At 40.0% G+C, this 25,897-nt stretch overlaps 1 protein-coding gene across 1 annotated transcript in view; it reads left to right on the top strand.

The window, feature by feature from the left end:
• Window positions 1-25,897, top strand: part of Syt10 (synaptotagmin 10) — a 63,162-nt gene that overhangs the window by 13,140 nt on the left and 24,125 nt on the right. The window contains 2 exon segments of the mRNA NM_031666.2: window positions 4,861-5,218; window positions 17,261-17,828. Of these exon segments, the coding sequence (NP_113854.1) occupies window positions 4,861-5,218; window positions 17,261-17,828 (926 nt within the window).

Here is a 25,897-nt window from a genome sequence, read left to right as displayed (position 1 = left end):
GAAACTCAAGACCGATGACCAAAATGTGAATGCTTCACTCCTTCTTTAAAAGGGGAACAAGAATACCCTTGGCAGGGAAGAGAGAGGCAAAGATTAAAACAGACACAGAAGGAACACCCATTCAGAGCCTGCCCCACATGTGGCCCATGCATATACAGCCATCCAATTAGACAAGATGGATGAAGCAAAGAAGTGCAGGCCGACAGGAGCCGGATGTAGATCTCTCCCGAGAGACACAGCCAGAATACAGCAAACACAGAGGCGTATGCCAGCAGCAATCCACTGAACTGAGAACGGGACCCCCGTTGAAGGAATCAGAGAAAGAACTGGAAGAGCTTGAAGGGGCTCGAGACCCCATATGTACAACAATGCCAAGCAACCAGAGCTTCCAGGGACTAAGCCACTACCTAAAGACTATACATGGACTGACCCTGGACTCTGACCCCATAGGTAGCAATGAATATCCTAGTAAGAGCACCAGTGGAAGGGGAAGCCCTGGGTCCTGCTAAGACTGAACTAGATTGTTGGGGGGAGGGTGGCAAGGGGGGGAGAATGGGGAGGGGAACACCCATAAGGAAGGGGAGGGGGGAGGGGGATGTTTGCCCGGAAACCGGGAAAGGGAATAACACTCGAAATGTATATAAGAAATACTCAAGTTAATAAAAAAATAAATAAAAAAAACATACTAGAATGAATGGCTTACATGATTGCAATTTACTTCCCCATCCAGGCAGCTAGAGTTTGTGGTCAAGGTATTCACAGAGTTAAGATCTTCTGAGGCTTCTGTACTTGGCAAATGTGCTGGCTAGATTTGTATCAATGGGCACAAACTATAGTCACCTGACAGGAAAGATCCTCAACGGAGAAAATGACTCCATAAGATCTGGCTGTGAGGCAGCTTGTAGAGCATTTTCCTGAGTAGTGATTGATGGGGAGGGTTCAGCCTTTGTGAGTGATGCTACTCCTCGGCTGATGATCTGGGGTCTATAAGAAGCAGGCTGAGCAAGCCGTGTGGAGCAAGTCAGTAAGCAGCACCCCTCTGTGACCTTTGCATCAGCTCTTGCCTCCAGGTTCCCGCTCTTTGAGTGCCTGACCTGACTTCCATCAGCGATGGACTATGACTTGGAAGTGTAGGCTGAATAAGCCATTTCCTCCCCACCTGGCTTTTCGGGTCCGTGATGTTTTGTCACAGCAATGGAAACCCTAAGACAGCCACTGATGGCCGTCACTGTCCCTATGTGATTTTCCATCTCTGTCCTCACCTCGTCTCCTCTTTAAACATGAGTCTCAATAGAGGAAGACTGGTTCATATTACCTGATCTTATGATAATTACCAAAAGCCTCTTTTCTCAACCACAGTCGTATTTTGAAGTTTCGACTGCTATTACGTCACGATAATAATTTAGGAAGGAATAAGAGACAGACGCGATCATTCTGTGATATATTCCTAACAAATGAACTTAAACAAACAGAGGAGATTGGACTTATATCTGATATTGAGGATAAATAAATTTGGTAATAAAAAAAGTATAAGGTTAATCAAATCTAGAAAAGTCGTCCTTTACTAAGAATCTATTTGACATTCAGAATTTTAATAATGCTATAATGCCATGCGGCTAATTCAGGTCACTTTGGAAAAACAGAAACGGATAATGGGAAGATTAATTTTTATTTGTTTAGACTTCTTGTTTTTCAAGCAGTTTAAGGATTATAGAAAAATAACAAAGAACAGGCTCCCATCAAAGCCAGGCCCAGCCTCTCCTAATGCTTAGGCCTTACACTGAAATGACACATTGGTGTCATTCGTATACTGGTATTGGAAGACTTACTAAAGGCCCTACCTTTTCCCTTGAGAGTTTCCTTTTTATTCCAGGACCCTATCCAAGATGACTGACTCCATTTTGTGGCTAAGTCTGCTTTGAGGCTCCTGGGCTGGGACATTTCCCCAGAACTTTTGTGGATGACCTTGATGACATGTAGAAGTACTGGTCGGTTGTATTTTTAGGACGTCTACTTCTTGGAACTTGTCTGGTTTTATTGTTATCATGATTAGGCGTGAACTTTGGGCATGAGGCATGACGATGACAGAAGCAAAGGGCCACTTACCCTGTTCCATGTCATGGCTGCACACTGTGACCACAACCCATCCCTGTCGGCTGTCTTCACCTCAGTTGTCGGTAGTACTCTTGTAGCGAACGTCCCGGTGAGGGTGTGCGTCCCACACCGAAGAAGTCAGGAGTGATGCTCTCTCCCGGAGAGTAGAGTATAGACACAAATTTCTTACAGTTCTTCTAAAGAGAGCCTGTCCTTTTCTCCATTTGTTCTTTATTCAGCCTCAACCTTTAAACTGTATTTCTATGAATCATTTCACATGATAAGCCTATGTCGATCCTACAGTTATTTTAATAGAAATATCTTTAAATTCCTGAATAACAATTTTCCTTAACCTATTCCAATTGCTATTGCAAAATAGTACTGACGGGGCAGCATGTAAAAGATAAAAATTTGTTTCTCAAAGTCTGTAGGCTGGGAGAGGTTGTGTTACTGGCAGATTCAATAATTCATGGGAACATATCTTTGTTTCCATTATTATTATTATCATCATTATCATTATCATTATCATCATTATCATTATTATTTAATCTTTTTTTACAATTCAGTCGTTATCCCCCTCCCAGTCTGCCCCCCAGCTGTTCCTCATTCCATACCTCCTCCCCCATCTCCAAGAGGATGTTCCCACGTCCCAACGCCTACCCCACCAGACCTACCACTCCCTGGGGCCTCAAGTCTCTCGAGGGTTAGGTGTGTCTTCTCTCACTAAGTCCAGACCCTGTATTCCTCTGCTGCATATGTGTCAGGGGCCTCATATCAGCTGGTGTTTGCTATCTGGTTGGAGGCTCAGTGTCTGAAAGATCTTGAAGGTCCAGGTTAGTTTTCCCTAATTCAACCACAGGGGTCCTGAGCTTCTGTCCATTGGTTTGGTGTAAGCATCTGCGTCTGGCTTTTTTAGCTGCCTATTGAGCCTCTCAGGGGCCACCATGCTAGGCTCCTGTCTATAAGCACAACATAGCATCAGTTAATAGTGTCAGAGCTTGGAGCCTCCCCTTGAACTCCCTGATCCTAATTCGGGCCTGTCACTGGACCTCCTTTCCTTCAGGCTCTTCTCCATTTTTGTCCCTGCAGTTCTTTTAGACAGGAACAATTCAGGGTCAGAGTTTTTGACTGTGGGATGGCAACCCCATCCCCCACTTGATGACCTGTCTTTCTACTGGAGGTGGACTCTGTTTTCTTTTACCACTGGAGAATACCTAGAATACGAAGGTAGGAGTTAGGTTTTGTTTCCTCAGGCCCAGAGTCTGGTAAGTCTACCTCCACCCAGTGAGGACCTCTTGCCTCTTTGGCTCATGATAGACATTTGAAAAGGCAAAGCAGGGAACAGCCTTGTTATTTTAACAATCCATCCTCCAGCCTACTAGTCTAGTCCGCAAAGAAGTAAAAATCAGGAGTTATGGTGGAGCCGTTCCTGAAGGCTCCACCCTCATCACTCGCAAACCTCCCACGAGATCTTGTCTCCGAACACTGGTATCAGAGAATTGAAGTTCTAACCCATGCATTTTGAAGGACCCATGCTGTAGTTGAGGTCCATTCTTGGTTCATAGATAACAGCTACTTTCTGATGTGTTGTGTGGCTGAAGGACAAAAGAGCTCCCTTGGACCTCTTAAAAGGGCACTATAATCCCATTCAGGAAAGTGCTCCCTCCGTGATGCAGTCACCTTCTCAGAGACCATGTCCCCTGTGTGTTAGCAACTGTTATGTTGTGAAGAGAGATCTGAGAGAACTTGAGGAAAGAGACGCTTTGCCGTGTTTCAGTTCACGGTGATGGGGCAAGAAGCAGACAATGAGAGTGTCAGATCTCACCCGACTTTCTCTTTCCCGTTTATGTATCTGCATCTCTAATTAATGAGGTGGTGTCACTCGCATTGTAGGTCAGTGGTTCTCAGCCTGTGGGTCGTGATCCCTTTGAGGTTTGAATGACCCTTTCACAGGGGTCTCATGTTAGGAGTCTGCATATCAGATGTTTGCATTATGATTCATAACAGTAGCAACATTACAGTATTGGGTAACAACAAGATAATTTTATAATTGAGTGTCACCACAACATGAGGAACTGTATTAAAGGGTCACAGCATTAGGAAGGTTGAGAAACACTGTACTATGTAATTCATTTGTCCTAAATCAGCCCTGACTGAAAAGGCTCATAGACATGCCCAGCAGTACGCCTTATAATCTCTCAGGCGGTCCCAAATTCAGGCAAGGTTTAACTGTTATATCCTGTCTTGGGAGTTAGAGTTTAAACATAAGAGTTTTCAGAGGGTACGGACATCTGATGATAGCCAAATTCATTTATTAACTTAGAACTTAAAATTTCAAGCATACTAACTTAATATTGCATACGTACAAAATTGTTAGAAAACAGGGTTTGAAAGGCTAATTATTTACTTATAGCACGGTGCTATTCTCACTTACCATACAGAAAGATAGTACTCAATGGTATTATCTGTGTAGATAAGGGAAGAAGATCATTAAATCAGAGGAGTAAATAGTTTCTATCACATACAGTTTCAGGGTTCAACTTTCTGGCTTTGTAGCAGGAAGCAAGTTGGCAACCTTTACTTGCAAAATCTTGAATCTCTTGTGCTATGCTTGGATAGGACATGTGTTTCCTGAATTCAGTTGACATTTTTTAATATGATAAACTTTTCAATCCCCCCCCCATTATCTTAGTCATTTATGTCATCTTTTCTGCTTTTGATTTATAATGTCTATTGACAGTTCTCTCTACGGTGATTTTTTTCCAGACATTTCAGTCAGCCTGTTAGCAGTTGTTGTAAGCTTCTGTGGCCTGGCCCTGCTGGTTGTCTCCCTTTTCGTCTTCTGGAAGTTGTGCTGGCCCTGCTGGAAGAGCAAGCTCGTGGCCCCCAATGTCAGTACCCTTCCGCAGAGCATCTCAAGTGCTCCAACTGAGGTTTTTGAGACCGAAGAGAAAAAAGAAGTCGAAGAAAATGAAAAGCCAGCACCAAAAGCTATTGAGCCTGCAATAAAAATCAGCCACACATCCCCCGACATCCCAGCAGAAGTGCAAACTGCTTTAAAGGAGCATTTAATTAAACATGCCCGTGTGCAGAGGCAAACGACCGATCCTACATCTTCATCCCGGTAAGGAAGGATCACGAGTGTGATCCTCTGGGTGGGTGTGGGAGTAAGGACGGAGAACAGAAAAGAAAGGAGGAAAGTCAATAGCAGGAATGGAAGGAGGAAAAAGAGAGAAGCAGACAATAAGGAAACACATGATCATACAAGGCAATCAAGAGACAAAGGGTAGGACACAGAAGGGGATGCAGATAGAACCATCAAGGGCCAAGAAGCAGATAGGGAGTGGCGTACGTAAAGGACTTGGTAGCAGTTGAGTCAAATCACACCAGTTATTTAACCTTTGCCCTTGAAATGTCACCAGCTCGCAGTTGCCACCTGTAACTTTTCAATTTAATTTTGTTAATTAATCAATAGTGTACAAACAGCCATTGGAAAAAATGTATCACAGAAACTCTGTGTGTGTGTGTGTGTGTGTGCGCGCGCGCGTGCGCGCGCCACACACACACACCAGAACTACCTAGCTGCTCACCATAAAAACAGAGGAGAATTGTTAGTCTGTAGTTGATTAGCACCTAAACTTCAAACACAAACGTGCTCTCTTTATCGAGCCCCTGTAGATCAAACTTTAATGCTAGACAATTCTACAGGAGCCTACACATCACAAGGATACCATGTAGCACACACTCTTTCTGAAATGTACTCCAGGGAGTTGAGTAAGAAACTGTTACCACTGACATGTGTAACTTTAGGAACAGTAACAAGGAAAGCAGGCAGGCTAGCCTGAGGTGCTGGTTACAATTTACAAGCCAGCAACAGCTGCTAGCTAGTGGTTTTGAGAACATTTTTAGCCAGAGGCATTTATGGTCATTTAAAACTGTCAGCGGGTGGGCAAGATGATCCCATAGCCTCCCTGGATTATTGTTATTATCCCTGAAAATCACAAAGCAGTTTTTAAAAGAAGCAAGTTCTCCTGTCCACCAGGGATGTGTCCTGAGATCCCAGTATTAGATTCCTGAAAGCACCCAGTTCGATGAATGCTCTATTTTCCTACATGTACACACCTATGCTGAAGAGATTGCAACGAGAGCAACAAGAGTAAAAGAGAGTGGTGGTAATTAAAACTATGAATCTGGTCCCTTTGTCCCCAAATATTGCATTTTATTATATATAATAGCTTTCTTGCTGTTGTGATATGCAACGTTATTCCCTCCATGATACCAAAAAAATTTTAAAAAAAAAAGGGGGGGACAGGGAAATGAATGATGCATGCATTGTGACATCATGTTGGGCTTCAACACCAGAACAACTTGAATGAACGCATGATGATACCTGACAGGGCATCTGACCACCAAAATGGCACATTAGTGACTGGGGCGCTACATGAACCACATAGATGCGAGGGGCCGTGAGTGAGCCACAACCCCAGAGACAGAACAAAGTGACCAATATTTCACCTCACCAGTCAGAACAATACTCATTTTTAAATTTATGAATTGTTTACCTCTGGAATTTTCCATTCAATATTCCCAGCCCTCGGTTTGCCGCTGGTAACCAAGACAACAGTTTGACAAAGACCAGAGAACATAAGACAGGATAGGAACTACTGTCCTAACGATTATGAATAGATGACAACATGGTGTTCAGAATTATTCAACGTTAGCTGAGAAGTGAATAAGTAAATGTACACGAGTAAATTCGAGCTGCAAAGATAATGTAGGTATTTTATTTCGGAAAGCATCATAAAAGTGAAATTTTATCTCCAAAACACTAAAGACATATTAAAATATTTAAACAGAATTTAAAAAAATTAAAATAAAGCATGTTAAAGAAAGAACATGTGACTCTCCCTAGTAAAGGGAAGAGACTAATGTACTGAACCTAAGGGCTGGGCCCTGGAGACAGAATGGCCTCTTTCAGTCAAGAGAAATAATTTTATTCTTAGACTCAATAATTATAGGCAAAGGAAAATCCACAGCAATTAAGTCAGAAAACTTCCTTTCTTGGTCTTAGAAAACATAAAAGTAGGTTGCACACATCTGGTACTGTCTGAGTACTGTGCATCTCAGGGATTTGGTGGGAAAGGTGCTGTTTCATGTGCTTACGGACATGCCCTTGTCTATAGGGGAGGTTGGAAAGATGGGAATCTTGGATAACTTAGTCCCCTCCCCGCTGTGCCTCCACTATCTGGCAGAAAGGATCAGTAATCATCTCTGTTCTTTGTGAATTAGCCAAAGCCCGGGGAGATTAAATATGTTGCCTGATATGAAGAAAGCTGCAAGGAATGAGCATTCAGATTTATCCAGATGGATGAAACATTTCAATTTTTAAACACAATGTGGGTTTTAGATAAATAAAACTGAGTTACAGAGTCAGCTGAAGATAAGCTTGTCCTGCTTAATTAAAATCTGAACTTGGGTGTGGCTGCTTTACGGAGAATGATCATAGAGAGAACTCCAAATACTCTTGGCATGGGCGTGGACGCCTTGTAGAAATCAACACTTCTGTTTCTGGAGAATCCTCATCTACGTTGACCACTTTGTCGTGTGCATTACCTTTGTATGGAGAAGATGAGATTTCGGAGTTCTCTATGTAGTCACCTTGGACATGAAATAGAGATTACATTATGATAGTCAAATTGTCCAGGTCAAGTGCCAATTTTGCCTGGCATATGGCAAAATCAAAGCTATGTGCATAATTTTCCATTTCCTCATCTTATTAGTTCAGACAAGAGATGATGTCATGCTCTTTCAAGTTTCAGTTATCCCTCTTCGTAGTGAGATGGTATTCGGACAGTTCTAGAAACTAGCAGCATTGCTGGACACGGGAAGGGTTCTTGACATTTGGCCCCTCCAGCTGTTAGTCAAATTACTCAGGCTCACTTGTGTTTCTCCATTACCAAGAATCTCCTGCATCCATCTTGATTGACCCTTCATTCACTCAAAACACTCCCCATGCTTACTTCTGGGTGCAATCAATGTGTTCTGTGCCCTACCCCGTTGAAGACTCTGTAAAGAAATGTCTGTCATGTGATACAGACTTCAACATAAGCAGTGATAAATGTCACCAGTGCGGTGGAGAAGGTGAACTTCAGAGCACAGAGAGATTATTCCCTGCCAAGTCATGAAGAGGCAAACGGGAGTCCATAAATTTTCAATGGAGACTTGAGAGCGTTTCACTGACGGAAACACTTACGTGAAGTCATAGAACGCAACGTCCTGCTAACAAAAGAGCCATTTGGTGGCAATATAAGCAGAGTCAGAGAGAATTAAGGCCTTAAAATCATGTCTGAGATGTTCAAAACTGCTCTGTCAAAAAAATATGTTCAGTAGAAGCCACTTATTTTTGAATATTAAATTCTCAAACTGTAAGGATCTTTTATGCCCTCCTATCTTCCAGAACTGTGTAGGGAGACACAGTAATTGTCAAGAGGATGTTTTTGATTGATTGATCATCGCTCCACTTCAGTTTATTCTGCCAGCCGTCATGTGCTAAGAGGACACTGTGCTCAGGTTAGAAGGAGGGTAAGGGTGATGTATTCACCGGATGAGTAGGAAAACTAATTTTCTGTTCATTCATTCATGGTGTAAGGATGAAATGAATAGACACTGGCAAAATAACTAGTTAAAGACGCAGAATTACATAAGGTTTATCACTGTCGGAGGATTCTAAGAACTCACAAAATGATGAGAAGATGTGAGAGATCTAATTGCACATGAACAAAAGCAAGTAAGTGTGCATAAGACAAACAATGGAGGCATGCGCTGATGGAATTACCTATGACTGATTTCAAGACGATTGGTGAAATGACCATGTGCAGTTCCACAAAGAATAGTTCAATGTACCTTGTTATAAGGGAAATTAAAAATTATGTAAAACCGCAAGTCCTGAGTAATTTTATTTACTGTAAGAGGTATATATATATATATATATATATATATATATATATATATATATATATATACATATATATATATATATATAAATTCAATTCCTTTCAAAGGACAACAAAAACTGAAATTACTCATCCCAGGCCACTGTATGGAATAGGAAAGAAGATAAAACAATAATAAAGGGGGGAATTTGAAAAAAATGTAGCTAGCTAGATATCAAGAAGCAATTCTTGTCCAGAACCATGGACAAAAGTCAATCTCCTTGGGCTGAAAGTTCATGGGGCATGTGGTAATGAAGCCCATGCCTATGCTCTCTTACAAAGGGGGTGTATTGCGTGTATGCACATGCTGCTTTTTCAAGTGGGGTGCCTCCTTTGATCAAGGGTGTACCTGACACAACAACCAGAGAACAAATTCCTCAAGTGTAAAACCATTTTAGCTTTCTGGCACTAACAGTGGATAGATAGATAGATAGATAGATAGATAGATAGATAGATAGATAGATAATAGATAGATAGATAGATGGACAGACAGATGATAGATAGATAGATAGATAGATAGATAGATAGATAGATAGATGATAGATGGATAGATAGGTACATAAATGGTAGATAGATATGTATATGTGCATGTAGAGAGAAGATAATATATACTATATATGCTAAATATACTATATGTATAGTATACTATATAGTATATATATATGATAAGATATATATGATAAGATAGATGATATAGATATAGAGATAGAGATAGATATAGAGATAGAGATAGATATAGAGAGAGATATAGATATAGAGAGAGATAAGTCCTGAAAGTCTCATGGTATTTGTCACAAAGACCCCATCATAAATCATTTATATGAACAGACATTCATGTGGTCCCATAATGTTTTTAATTAAAAGTATTAGCAAATGAATAATAATTTCTTCGATATTATGAATGTCACAGTCTAATAAAATGCTGAAGAATGGCAGCCAGGAGAGACAGCAGATAATGCCTATAGACCAGGTGTGAAAACACAAGGAGAGCAGAGGGTTCCAGAGCAGCTCAGCTCAGGATTTCAACTGCTTTTCAGAACCTCGCTCAGCTCGCCTAGGAGATGCAATGTAAGGGAAAGCCTAAACTGCCACACTGAGCACAGAAACTTCAGCCCAGAATAAGTTCAGTCAGGACACTTTTCTTGAGGTTCTAGAAATAATATAAACGTAGTCTAAGATTTGTTCTATGGCTATATATTGAGTTATTAATAATTTTTTACAAAGCTCTTTTGACGGTTTAATGGGATTGCATCCTTTACCCTTCCCCTTCCTCCTCCCAAACCCTGCTGTGCCCCTCTACTTTCCTCTGTGTGCATGTATGTTCCTAAATAGAAACACAGCCTGCTTGGTCTATGTCACGTTACGTGCTTTCAGGGCTAACCATTTGGTATTGGATAAGCAGTTGGCATTCCTGTCCCCGGGAAAGACTGTTTTCCTCGCTCTAAGCATTCCCTAACAGCCTGTGGCTCTCTGTGTCAGGCTGAGGCCCCCGGGGCTTCCCCCATACACCTTGGCACATCTCTTGTTGCTCTCACTCAGCTCATGTTTCAGTCGCCATGCTAGTGAGACTTTAGGGCTGTAGCTTCTGGCGTTTCTAGGAGACACAGTCGTACAACACACTCTCTGATCTCACCGTCTCTTTGCTCCCTCTTCCTCGCTGTTCCCTGAACTTTGGTTGTGAGTCTCTGTAGTGCTCTCCCTCTGTTAGAAGAGAGGCTCCCTTGACAAGGGCTGAGAACTCCTGTGGGCGTAAGAAAAAAAATATTTGGAATTAGTTAATGATTTGGCTGGTTTACTAATGTAGATACAGGATCTCTAAGATTTATGACTTTCACTAGTCTTGAGTGGGTAGCTAGGTTTCCAGTACCAAGCCTGGTGTCCCACTTGCTGCGTGGGTCTCGAGTCTTGAAGAACTGTTGATTACCTCAAGGATATTGCACTCGTGGGCCCTCAGAGGTGTCATGCCGTGCTAGTCATTGTCGTGGTTCATAAATACCATAGCTAGGTAGGTCTATTCGCTGCTTGCTTCCTTTGGAAGCTTGTGTGGGAACTTACGGCACCAAGGAAGCCAGTCCTCGGGGAGCACACTCAGGTCAGATCCATCTCAAGGCTTCTGGGCTCTGAGTCTGAAGCGCATGGTGTCTTCAGCAATCAGGACGCATTTGGTTCTTGGAAGAAGTATAGTCAGCCAAGATAGGAAAATTTAGTTTAAAGTATGATGAACTGGCTTACTTATAAGAAATATTTATACTTTATTATAAGTATTTTTAGGTATTTTTTTCAGCATTTAGGATTTTTTTTCAGACATCCTTACTTCTGTTTTTCTCCTCCATCTTTATCTCCTTCCTTCCTCCTGAGTTACAGCCCCGCCCATCTTCCCATCCCCCTTCAGATCACTTGCATTCTGTCCTCTCTTGCTCTTGCACCCAGGAAATGGTCCCCTTTTAACTTTCCTGGGTTTTATAGCTATTCCAAGATATATTCTCACATGGCAAAGATTTGGCATTAGGAGTTCAGGTGAGCTAGAACGTGGTGTTTGTCTTTCTGGGACTGTATTAACTCACTCAATAACACCATTTCTCTAGTTCCATCCATTTACCAGAAAATGTCATGGTCTCTCTGTGTAGCTAAATAGTGTTCCATAATGTATGCGCCCCACATTTCATTCTCCATTTGTCTGCACAAAGACATTTAGTTTCCACTCCCGAGCTATTGTGAATATCGAGAACGTCAATTAACATGACTCAGCAAGTATTTATGGAGTAGAACGCATGCGTCCAACCCTTTACACATAGTCCAATGAGTGGTAGAGTTGGGTCATGTGGTAGGTTTGTTTTTAGTTTGTTTTCTTTTTTAAAGATTTTATTCATTTTATTAAATATAAGTACACTGTAGCTGTCCTCAGACACACCAGAAGAGGGCATCAGATCCCATTACAGATGGTTGTGAGCCACCATGTGGTTGCTGGGAATTGAACTCAGGACCTCTGGAAGAGTAGTCGGGGCTCTTAACCACTGAGCCATCCCTCCAACCCTGTTTTTAGCTTTTTAAAGAATTTTCCACACCAATTTCCAGAGTGGTGGGACAGTTTACAACACACCTCACCACCAAACAGTGAAGGAGGATCACTTTCATAGCCTCTGTCCCCCACCACAATATCCTGTCCAATATTTGTCAGTTGTCTTCTTCTTTCTTCTTTTTTCTTTTTCTTCTTCTTCCTCTTCCTCTTCTTTTTCTTCCTCTTCTTCTTCCTCCTCTTCTCCCTTTGTTTTAGAACTCTATGTTCAGGCCTCAGGCCTGTTTTCTTGAATCTTATGAATCATTTGTTTTATTACTCTCTCTCTCTCTCTCTCTCTCTCTCTCTCTCTCTCTCTCTCTCTCTGTGTGTGTGTGTGTGTGTAGAGAGAGAGACAGAGACAGAGACAGAGACAGAGACAGAGACAGAGACAGAGAGAGAAGAGAGAGATCTGTATATTCTGGCAATGAATGCTCTGTGTTGCTATCTCCTTTGGTGTACTTCATCTACTGACTTCTTTTAAGCTGTGCAAAAGTATTTTTAGCTCTATAAGGTCCCACTTGTCAATTTTTGGCCTTATTGCTTGTGCAAAGTTTGAGTCCCATTCACAATGTCCTTTCCTACATCTGTATCGTGTAGGCACTGCCTATGTTTTCTTCTCACAGTTTCAGTGTTACAGACTCGACATTTAGTTCTTTGATGCATTTGCAGCTAGTTTTTGTGCAAGCTGAGAGATATAGGTCTAATTTCATTCTTCCAAATGTGAACATCCAATTTCCACAGAACCATTTGCTGAAGATATATTCTTTTCTTTGCCTTGTGGTTTTTTTGGGGGGGGAGGTTGTTAAATGGTAAGTGCTTGGGGTTATCTGTACTCCCATTTGGGTCTTCAGCTTCATTCCATTGATCTATGTGTCTGTTTTTGTGCCACTAATATATTGTTTAATTACTATGGCTCTGTAATATATAGCTTGTGTCTTTTGATAGGAGAATTGAGACCATTCATATTTAAAGTTATTATTGAAGTGCATGTATTAATCGTACTCGTCCTATCATTGGGTTTTGGTGGTGCTGTCTCTGTTTCCAGTGGTACTTCGTATTTTAATAATTATGACTTCATATTTCCTCTTCCCACAATATCTGTTATGCTCATTCCTCTTTACAGCCTGAAATATTGCTTCCTGTGTTATCTTTAGGTTTGCCCTGTTGTATATACAGAATTTTTAGGTTGTTTACATCATGGGAAGTTTTTCTTTCCCCTTCAATGGTTAGGGATAATTTTGCTAGGTCTATTAATCAAGCTTGGTCATCATGGTCTTTCAGATCCTGGAATGCGCTGATCCAGTCTTCCTGTTTTCCAAGTTTCCACTGGGAAATCCTCTGTTATTCTGATGAATTTTCCTTTATATGTGTCTTGCATTTTCTCTCTTGGAGCTTTCAATACACATTTCTTTGTTCTGTATACTTAGTATTTTAACTATGATAAACCACAAGGATTTTTTTTTCTGACTTTGTCTATTCAGTGTTTTGTGTGCTTCTTCTATCTGTATGTGTATGTTTTTCCTTAGTGTGGAGATGTTTTCTTCTATGATATTGTTGAGGGTATGCTCTGTGTAGTTTCTTCTCCCTCATCTATGCTTATAATCCAATGCTTTGGTCTTTTTGTGGAGTTCTACCTTTCCACATGTTTCTTTTTGTGATTTGATTTATTTTCCCTAGTCCTTATTTATCCAGCCTAGATCATTTACTTCACATTCGAGTCCAGATAGTCTATCTTCTGCTTGATTCATTCTTCTTGTAAGGGTTTCCTTTGAGTTTTGACCTTCCATTCATACCTATGTACTTGAGTTTTGGTTTGGCTTAATTTGACTGTGATTATCTCCTGGTTCTTCATTCTCAGACTAAAAAATGTAAATTATTTTTTTTATTTTACAGGATTTCACAATTGAGAGATTTCAGACATTTTAATGGTTTTAATTTTTACATACTGTGGAACTTCTAATTCTATTTATGCTTTATGGTGTGATATTAGCATTAACATGAGATCACAGGGTTGAACAAGAGGGGAACGTTTAGGATAGAACATGGAAAGCAGATTTATTTGTGTGCGAAATCGAAAAGGAGTCAAATGTCATGGTTGGTTTTTTTGTTTTTGTTTTTGTTTTGTTTTTTTGTAAACTTGACACAAATTAGAGTTATCCGGTAAGAGGAACTTCAAGCCTTGAAATACCTCCGTCTGGACTACCTGTAACAATTCTGAAAGGAATTTTCTTGATTAATGATCAGTGTTGAAGGGTCCAGGCCTTCTGGAGGATGCAACTCTTGGGAATGTGGTCTTGGGTTGTATTAAAAAGTAAACTGAGCCATTCATAAGAAGCCAGCCAGGAAACAGCATTCTGCCATGGCTTCCATTCCTGCCCGCGGATTCCTGCCTTGCGTTCCTGCCCTGAATTCCCTCAGTAATGGAGTGTTCTTGAGAAGTTAAGACAAAACAAACCGTGGTTGGGGATTTAGCTCAGTGGTAGCGCGCTTACCTAGCAAGCGCAAGGTCCTGGGTTCAGTCCCCACCTCCGGAAAAAAAAAAGAAAAAAAGAAAAAAAGAAAAGAAAAGAAAAAAATAGAAAAAAAATAAAACAAACCCTTTTCTCCCCATATTTTACCACTGTAGTAGACAATAGCCAATCCCTTCAGCTCACACCATATAGCCGTCTATTGCTAAGTCTTTTCTTCCGTCATAACAAACACTCCTTTCTGATTCTACATTACTACTTCTCACTACTTGATGACAAGTGTTCGGTCTGTCTCAAAAGAACATGGAAAGGTAGGAGATATTGATCAGAAGTATGCTCGAAGATGGAGCTGTGGAATCGTTTCCAGTTAACAATGAGACAGAATCAAACTGTCCACACAACGGTGATTAAAATATAAAACGTCCCTGTAGGGGAGTAGTTCATTGAATGTAGAGATCAAACTTTGGGAAGAAAGGTACACACAGTGGCGTTTAGAAGAGAAGTTTCCCAAGCGTTAAGGAACAAGGAGACTAATGTAAATGTGTCAAGGGGATGATTTGACTATCAACACAGGGCTCCTAGCAGGAGATAACCATGAACAAATGCTTAGCTGAGAAGTCAGTGAAGCGACATTCATTTCTGAACTGTGTAATGTGGTAAAGTCCAATAAGAACAATGGAATATAACAGGCCAAGACACAGTAGAATAACAGGTATAGAGAAAAGTATCAGCAACCACAAGAAGTCTGGGGCAGGTTTCCATCAAACAGTGAAGTGTAAAGGACATCCATACACTCAGTGACTTATGCAGTTAACCTCTAGGTAAGACAGCTATGGACCAGTTGTAGTCCTTTAAGGCCCAGCACTTCTCCCAGAGTCCTCACATGGGTTCCCGGAAGTCTAGAGGGTAAAAGACGCAGTGGTTCACATCTTCAGTGTTTGAACACTTGTTAATCAGTCATTGCAAGAGAAAAGGGGGAAGAGGGGAAAAAAGCTGTGTGTTGTCATGGTGACAGCACAACATTGTAGCAATAAATGCTTTGTTAACCAGCCAGCTGCAATGACTTAGAATGTGCACCATTTACCCTGTAATTAGGGCACTGCTACTTGAATAAAAGTAACACTACAGTTTTTATTTCATTATAAGGGTCTCGGTAGACCTGAGTCCTATTAGAGACTTCATGACCATGCACATTTCCTTCTGAGGCACAAAGAAGACATTTCTAAGTTTTGAGAGAGAGAAAAGAGGATTAAACTATTTTATTTGAAATCATGAAATAAGCTTAGGACACTCAGTAATTAACTTCTTTCAGGTTCTGTTCATATGAATCAAAATTGTTGGTCAAGTGAATTGATTTTAGTAAGAATATTGTTGCTTAATGAACCTTCTCAAGAAGTTAAGGCTTGCCCCATATGTAGTGATTAGCATCCTAGACTCTGCTTGCAAATTGGATTATAGCCATTTTAATGTTTCAGAACAACAGTGGAGCCCATGGGAAATTTTTCCTCCTGTTTTATAAATTATCTCTGACCTTATTCTGAATATAATTTATGCTGCTGGCTTTTTCTTTTGGAATAGGCTTAGGGTCAATATTCATTACATTGTATGTCTAAAGAATTATAATGGGATAGATCTAGGAAGACAGATTGCTTCAAGATTTGCAGTCTTGAAGTTTTAATAAAGAATTTCACATTTATGTTATATATTCAGTAGCAGACACTGAAATGATGAGTTTTAAGTTAACTATAGGTTTAACTAATAGCATTTTTATCAGACCAAAAATGTCTAGTATATTTCTCTCTATAAAAATAATTTTTCACTTATGGTCAAATTTTTATTTCACCATCATTTTTATTATATAATATAGCATAAATTGTTACAATATTTATGTTGCTGTTTTCCATACATATTTTTATATATTGGATATATATTATAAAATATCCTTTAGTAATATACTTAATTAGATATTGTTACACCATGGAATAGTTATAATTTGGCTCACAAATTCAGCATCCTAACTCCGTTTCTGATTTAGATGGCTATTTTAAGAAGTGGGGAGGAACCCTCCAAAAATATAACTTAAGATATTTCAATCAAGTAAACTTTTAAGTTTAGTATATGTAAGTAGCTTGTATCTAATGTTTAAGTGAAATGTTATATAAAGCATATATGAAAAATTTTAAATATTTTCACAGTTACTTAATACAGCATATTATTTAGTGCTGTTAGAGATTTTAGGGGGGGAGTGACTCAGGCAGCAACAGGGAGAAAATGATAAATTTGTTTGAGTTTGGGAGAAGGATGGTAGGACATGTTAAGAATCCTGTTTCTTCACCATGGTGTTTAATGATGTGCTTATGGGGGAAAAACAGCAAAACCACTAGACACTGTACATCTGTGTATTTCGATTATCAATTTTTAGACTTTTTCTTTGACAACCGTCATTATGGTTTTTCAAGGCAGCTCTCTTTGCATCAGTTGAGCGTGAGACGGTGCTGACACAGACATACGCATAATAATCCTTCACAAGGACAATGACATTTTTCTCCTGATCCTGGTGGGTGGGGAGGGTGTATATGCCAATACAAAACTACCTCAGAAAGGACTAACCTAAATGATTTTGTGTATGTGTGTATGTGTGTGTACAGCCACAATTCCTTCAGGAGGCACCTACCAAGGCAAATGAACGTCTCCAGTGTTGACTTTAGCATGGGCACGGAACCTGTCTTACAAAGAGGAGAAACCAGAACCAGCATCGGGAGGATAAAACCGGAACTCTATAAGCAGAAATCAGTTGACTCCGAGGGCAACAGAAAAGACGACGTCAAAACCTGTGGGAAACTTAACTTTGCGCTCCAGTACGATTATGAAAATGAACTCCTAGTTGTTAAAATTATCAAAGCTCTAGATCTCCCAGCTAAAGATTTCACAGGAACTTCTGATCCTTATGTGAAGATCTATCTTCTTCCGGACAGGAAGAAGAAATTTCAGACCCGTGTGCACCGGAAGACTTTAAACCCTCTGTTCGATGAGCTATTTCAGTTCCCGGTGGTTTACGATCAGCTAAGCAACCGCAAATTACACTTTAGTATATATGATTTTGACAGATTTTCCAGACACGACATGATTGGGGAAGTGATTCTTGATAATTTATTTGAAGTCTCTGATCTCTCCAGGGAAGCCACAGTATGGAAAGATATCCACTGTGCAACCACAGTAAGTAATAAGCCTTCCAACTTCTCTTTGACCGCTGGTGAGATTTAAGACCAACCATTGCCCGCGTTGTTAGAGTAAATTCTATAGAGCCGTAGAACTTAAACTCCCAAGTTTCTGCAAAGGTGGCATTTGATTAAATCGCAATATAACTTGAGTACCTAGTATGGCATCGGTAACATTAGCAGGTGCATGGACAGCAAAGTAGCTTCTACATGCTACTCCAGACGGGGAGACTTTTCTTTCACAAAAAATACTTACGTGTCGCCTGTTCCCAGCGCCAGTTTCTCCATGAGCGATGCTGAGTTTTATTATTTAAAGGGATTTTATTTCACGGGTCAAACCTGAAATACATGCTGATGCAAGGTGGTTTGATCTGAAACAGCCCGTGACTTTAGAGGCTTCTATCAAACATACATGGTTACAGTATATGGGTGCTAAAGAATCAAAAGATAATTCTCCCTATTACAATTACTTTCCCATGATATGTATTCTTCGCTTACAAAACGATGCAGTATTGAAACTTTTGAAAGCAGTAAAAACAGAATAGAAATAAAGTAATCAACAATGCTGTCAATTATGTAAATGTCTTGGTTTCCTGTTTTCGCTCTGAATGCATTAAAATAATTATGATTACTCTGAATTTTTATTTTGACACTGATTTTGTTCCATGCTCATTTGCCTCAGTGTATGACCTTTATTGTTTTCAATTTTAAATTATTAGTGTGTTTGTGAGTGTGAGTGTGTGTGTGTGTGTACCCACACACGCATGCAAAGTATGTACATGCACCATGACAGTAGCATGTTACAGAGGTCAGAGGACAATTCTGTGAGTCGGTTCTCTTCTACCCTGATGTGGGGTCCATGGATCTAATTCATATTCCTGGGCTTGCACTTCAAACGCCTTTGCCTGCTTAGCAATATTGTTGGCCAAAATGCACATTATCTAAGTATGTGCTCCATTTAATTAACTATATTCTTGTTACACACTTAAATGAAGCATAAATTTTGTTTTTAAAAAGTGAGTTCTTTCAATTCACTGTTATAAGGCTGGCTGTCTGCCATAGAATTACAGAAGAGAAAGTAGGGACTTGCTCTCTGGTTCAATTATTTACTTACTTTGATTTATTAATTTTAAAGTGGGACCGTTTTACTCTTTACCATCAGGTTGTGTTGATACAACATTTTGTCTTAACATTTTACCAAAATTCCTGGTTTTCTTTCTATTGGTATTTTCCTGAGGTGGTGTTTGAAGTAATTGTTGTTACAGGTTGTGTGGGAACTGCAATGTTGCAACATTGTCACAACATTTTCAGTCATTGGGGTTCCGTTGTTTCTGCATTTTCTTTAAGAAACAAAGGGAAGGGCTGGGAAGATGGTTCCGTCGTTAAGAGCACTGACTGCTCTTTCAGAGGTCCAGAGTTCAATTCCCAACAACCACATGGTGGCTCACAACCATCTGTAATGGGATCCAACGCCCTCTTAGGTGTGTCTGAAGACAGCAACAGTGTACACACATATATAAAATAAGTAAATCTTTAGTAAGAAAGAATGACGGAAAGAAAAGAAAGAGAGAGGGAGGGAGGGAGGGAACGGGATCCTGATTCACAAACAGGCACATCACTGTCTTTGACTTTAACATTTTAAATGTTTTTGTTGAGAATATTCTCACACAGACGCTCTTAACAGTAACCTCACTCTTAGAGCTGAGGTTTTAGAGCTCTGATGGTTTGCACACACATTTTAGAGCTCTGATGGTTTGCACACACATTTTAGAGCTCTGATGGTTTGAATTCTACAAATGTAGACACTGATTGTTGAGCTGTCGTTGCAAAGTTATCTCCTTTGACTATGAAGTCTTCTATCATGGTTCACTATTTGGTCAGCAAATGTTTGCAGAGTACCACCAATGTTTGGTTAACTCTACACATTTCTAGAATACCATTGGAAGCGTATTCTTTCTGTATGCTCAGGTTCAGCAGTAAGAAACCAACAAGTGAAGTGTAAGTTTGGTACCTTTTCCAGAGCCTCAGCACTAGTTTGTACATGCTTAGCTCAGAGAGTAGCAGGCACTATTTGGAGGTGTGGCCTTCTTTGAATAGGTGTGTCACTGTGGTTTCAGCTTTAAGACCCTTGTCCTAGCTGCCTGGACATCAGTATTCTGCTAGCAGCCTCCAGATGAAGATGTAGAACTCTCAGCTCCTGCACCATGCCTGTCTGATGCTGCCATGTTCCCCTCTTGATGATAATGGACTGAACCTCTTAACCTGTAAGCCAGCCCCAATTAAACGTTGTCCTTTATAAGATTTGCCATGGTCACAGTGTCTGATTACAGCAGTAAAACCTTAAGATAGCCTCGTAGAGGAATTTTTTTGTTATAATTAATTACAATTTTTTCTATATGAACAGGTCCTTTAAAAAGTAGGCATTGCTTACAGGATCCTGAATTTTTGACACAAACAATATAGTTATTTTAATAAATTATATAAATATTATTATTTGATATATTATTTCATATTGTTATATTATTCTAATCAGCTCACTATAAATCCCAGGCTGGCTTTGCAGTCATGATCTCCTGCCTCTGCCTTCCAAGTTCTGACAGTACCACCTTAGCTGTTCATGAGACAATTTTACATTTTTTATTTATACTCCTTTTTAATAAAAAGCAAATATTAATGCAGATCGAAAGCTGCTTCAAAAAATGTCCTATTCCTAGCCATACATCTATGAATTCAAATTGCAATTGTAGGGTTTTCTAGAAAGAAGTAGGAATCCAACAGAATCCCATCACCCACGTCCTATAGAAGCTTAGAAAAGTGAGGTAGCATGCAAATTAGATATGGAGGGGTCAATAAAATGAAGAAATATTTAAGTAAAGGGCACATGATCTTTGTGTTAGGAGACACATGCATCAGAATGTCTCTAGAGCATTTTCCCTCACATATCTAAAGCCCTTTCCAACTTTCCTGGAAAACTAAGACAGTCCTTCCAGGCAGTCATTTTTTCCCTGAAGCCTGAGCTCCACATAACTTTATTCTTATTATAAAATCAAAAACTTTCTCTGTGCAAGTTCATATTTAATTTTAAGGTACAGATAAATAATAGTAAAACATTGGTTTGGGCCAAGGAAGAATTCTAAAATAAGAGATAAATAAAGGAATAAAGCAACCCTCTTCCCACACCCAGTCAAAGTGTGTATTTTATTTAAAAGTAATCCAGGGATGGTAACAGAATTCTGAAGAGTTCTTTGATACTTGAAGAGAAAATCGCACTAGGAAATACATCAAGATCAATGAGTATCTTCAGAGAGAATCACATGGGTTAATATAAGGCATTGTCACTTTTTTTTTCTTTTAAAATGTGTTATTAAATAGCACAGGAAACATCAGGAGCACGTGTTTGTTATGTATAAAAAGTGTTCTCATTGTATAGATCATCATATCAGCTGCCTATCATATATAATGCAATCTGGTCAACTCATCTTCACTAACACAGAAAATTTGCTGACCTTAGGGAGGCTCACACTGAAGAGCCACACTGTATATCCTAGGCGGCCATTTTTGTGACAGGGGAGGAAAACTACACGTCTATATTCAGTTATATAGTGTTAAGAACTACATGGATGACTATAAAAAAATAATCTGACATTTTCATGTCTAAACTGTGAGTTTATTATTCAGTGTTTAGTTGTTGGATTTAATTGAATTTTTAAATCACTATGAAAACAAACATTTTGTATATTTAGATGTAGATTTCCCATGCATAGCCAGAAGTCATTGGGAATATAAATGAGGAAAATAATTCCTTTAAAACATTATTTATTTATTCATTTATTCATTTCATTTGTATGTGTATCCATGCATGTTTGCACATGAATGTGTACATGCATGAGTGGAAGTAACAGGACAACTTGTAGAAATTGGTTCTCTTCTGCAACACGGGTGGTAGGACTTGAACTCAGGTCTTCAGGCTCAGCAGCAAGCCCCTGAACCTGCTTTGCCCCCTCACTCACCTAATAATTCACTGTATCAATAAAATTACATTCTGAACATTTACTTATTTGGCCTTCTATTAAATAAACATTTATAGCAACAACCATCTCCTAAAGCACTTAAAGACCTTGTTACAAGACACGAGAAAAAGAGACACGTGTTCATATAACATATTGAGCTGGTTTGTGAATATAAGATATTTTAATAGATTATTTTATGACACGGGGTTTGCCAAGTAGCCTGGAAATGAGTAGACCTTGAATTGAGAACTGAAAATAATCTGTTGTCTCTGGTGCCAGCCTTTCAGAGTACTGAATGTTCCCACTGAGCTGCATATAAATAAATGCTCTTATCATTTATTATTATATTAATGTGAGTACTTAAATTTTTAATGATTTTTTATTTGGATGCTGCATTCTTCATTTTTCCTCCACCAACACTAGATAGGATTGGAATAAAGCTATTACTTTGCTATCAATAAACTTTCTCCTGAACGTCAACTATGAGATGATATATTCACTGTTAAATTTTTCAAAATGACCAAATTCTAATTTCCTTTGAAGGAGAAATTTGTGGTACAAGGCAGGTGACCGGGATGTTTGTCTCACTGTATATCCAGAGCCCAGGAAGCAGCACCACAGACACGGGCTACATGGTAGTCAGAGCTCCTCACCCCCCTGCTAACTTTTATATAACCATGAAATTGGAACTCATCCTGACAGCAGAGGGAATCAAAGTTGAGACCAAGTTCAGTTGGCTGAATGTTTGCTTCGTACGTACAAATCCGGGATTTTAATTTCTGGCATCCTATAACTGAGTGAGGTGGCACACACCTGTAACCCCAGCACTGAGAGGAAAAACGGCAGAAGAAGGAAGTCCAAAGTCATCCTTAGCCACGTAGAAAGTTTCTGAGTCTCAGAGCAAACAACAAAACCCAGAAAATCCAAGTTCTTTAGTTGCATCAGAGAACAGGCCATTTAGATTACAGCCAGTGTTATCATTCAGACATGTTGATTGGCATCACCCTGGAAGCACTTCCTGCATGACCTGGTCCTTGTCCATCCTCCTATCCCGGAGCCTCTGTGGAGGCTTTCACCGCTGCAATCCACTTCACCTTTCCTCAGGTTACATGCTACCCTCCTCTGAAAATTAGACGCGTTGGAAAGAATTAATAGCAATTGCATTTTTTAAATCACTGTTCTGTTTTTAAAAAAAAAAAAAAACCCAAGTGCCTAAGATGCTTTAAGATGATAAAGACCTGTGTTTTTATTCTCTGTTGTTCCCTAATTAATTCTGTGACATTTTGAAAGGTCAAGATACTTGTTCAGAATCAGCTGTAAGAACCTTGGGAGAAAGCATTTATCTTGATCACTGGTGTCCCCGTGACCAGCCAAGCACCTGGTGCTTGGGGACGTTCTCAGTCACCGTGAGCATGGTCGTAAACGAGCAGGTCTTTGAAGACTGATAAGGTATTTGATAGAGTTGGAATCAGAGTTTGGGGATTGTGAGAGCAAAATGAGAAATCAGTAATGATAATTAATCACAATTGGTGAAACTTTCAAGCCTACGCGTGTCATGATATGAAGTTCGGACTTTATACTGTAAGACCTCTGTAAGACACACACTGGATCCCTTTGAGGCTTTTAGCAGAACCAAGTGTAACTGGAGTTCTTGACGGTCAAAGCCTGGGAGAGCCCCAGTAAGTCATGTTCAGCCAGCTGGAATTAGTAAGTCAGCTAAGCAAGCAAGCAATGGCAGAAAGCAGTAAAAACGGGTTCAAGGTGGCCGCACTGGGGAAAGGGATAAAACATTCCAGCTACGCCCCCTTCTCCCATCCCGTTGCCAAGTCCATCTTCAGGGCTCTGGCATGAGGGTAACTTTGAAATGGAAAGAAGAGAGATATGTATAATTAAGCAGCCTTGGTTCTGCCCCTCAATGACAATGTCTGTCTTCTTTACCAGACAATCTGAAAAGTTGTTAGTAATGTGTGAGATCCCCTTCTAAGAGACAAGCTCCCTCTCGCTGGAAGGCACCAGGATCTAACCTTTCCATTCTCCCAGCATGAGATTTTGTGGAGAGAAATTCCTCGTCTCTGGGGGCATCATTTTCAATGGTCCAGATTGTTCACATGGCAGGGAAACCAGGTCTTTTTAGAATCTCCTTATTCCTTCCAGGCACCTTGATTAGGCACAATATAAATAACACTTTACATCCATTAACCTTTATGCCTTCCTCATTAATCTCTAGTTCAATGAACCTAGATGCTGTCTAATTGAAGGGTACCACCTCCCTCATCTGGCACATTTTCGAGCAATCAAAGTGATAGCTATGTTTTGTGTCTACTTTTTTCCTCTTTTGAGCTATTAATGCCAATTAATCCTTTATGATCTCTTCTGGGTCTCCACTAGCTATAGCAAACAAGCATGAAACTGCTGTTCTGACATTACTTTTTAACGTATTTATTTTATGCATATGGATATTTTGCCTACACATATGTCTGTGCAGTCTGTGTGCGCCTGGTATCAGTAGGTGTCAGAATAGGGTGTGAGATCTTTGGGGAATGAAGTGAGTCACCATATGGATACTAGGAATTGAACCCTGATCCTTCGGAAGAATAGCCAGTGCTCTTACCTGCTATGCCTTCTCTCCAACTCCAGGTTCAGACACTCTTGAGCAGGCTTCAGCCATAAATCCTCTGTGGACCTCACTTTTACTAGTGTTTACATTTGTAAACATTTAGTGCTGGAAAATAATTTATTTCATCCTATGGAGTTACCATCCTGTACCAAGGACACTGAGGCCACATAAGGGTAGGTGGGTTGCTCAAGATGAAATCCCAGGAGGTGTGTCAAGAAGAAACGATAAGAATTTTACAGTCCTTTGAACCCAGAACACCACTTGGATTCCACTATAAATTCGTTTCCTCGGAGGTGGACACACGACTAGTAATTTGATAAAAGAGTTCACTTGATCTACTTAGTAGCGCATCTTGCTTTTAGCAACATACTACAGAACACCATCTGCTTTCTTACCCTCGAGGAAATGTGGAAGTCAGGCTACATTTAGGGTGCTAAGTAGATGTGATGACTGCTGTAACCATAGCAACCAATGGGTTTTTTTTCCCATAAGTCTTCATTAGTGTACTCCCCAATACATCCCTGAATTCAAACTTCTCCCTCAGCCTACGTCTCCCATCCCTATTTCACTTAATCTGCTTCTTCTTCTCTCTTCTCCTCCTAACCGGGTCACAAAAGATAAAGAAGCAGTGCAAATGGTTTTGCCGCCATTAGTGTGCTCTGTATATATTTACATAAAGTACTTGCTTGACCTCACAAGGTAAAAGCTATTCTGGTTTCACTTGCGATTAATCAAGGAGGTCAAGTTTTTTGACTTATGTTTGGGGATCAAGACATGGAAGATGTGTGGTTTTTGTTGGTGGCAGTGTACATATCTGTACGTGTGTGTGTGTGTGTGTGTGTGTGTGTGTGTGTGTGTGTGTTAGCATTCATGTAAAGGTCAGAAGTTAAGGCTGGATGTCTTCCTCAGTCACTCTCCACCGTATTTTTGAGAATGTCTCTCGCTGAAGCTAGAGGTCACAAGCTTAGCAAGACCATCCTCTGACCAGTGAGCTCTTTACTTACCTAAAACAGAGATGGCAGATGTGCACTGTCACACCAAGCATTTGCATGGGGACTGAACACGGGTCCTCACCCTTGAATAGCAGGCACTACTGTGATTGACCCATCTCACTAGTCCCTAAGTTTTACAGTTTCACCTCCATCAATTCTGATTCAGGACCTGAATCCTTCCTACTTTGCCAAGCTCCTGCTCTTGTATCTCACTAACCCTTTGGGTTTCTGGCTTCCTTAGAAGCCATCAGCTGCCTACACTAAGCCCCATTAAATATCACTTCACCTCTTTCCGCCATGTGAACTAGTCATTCTTTGAATACTTATTTTATATATATATATATATGTATGTATGTATGTATATATGCATGTATGTATATGTATATATATATAAAATCTCATCACTTCAACTCATTAAACATTAAATATAATGATGTCACAGTCAAGA

Source organism: Rattus norvegicus, chromosome 7 (assembly GCF_036323735.1).
Source record: "Rattus norvegicus strain BN/NHsdMcwi chromosome 7, GRCr8, whole genome shotgun sequence".
In the NCBI taxonomy this organism is placed as follows: domain Eukaryota; kingdom Metazoa; phylum Chordata; class Mammalia; order Rodentia; family Muridae; genus Rattus; species Rattus norvegicus.
The sequence above is the reverse complement of the archived record's forward strand: the minus strand, read 5'-3'. Positions and strand labels throughout refer to the sequence as shown.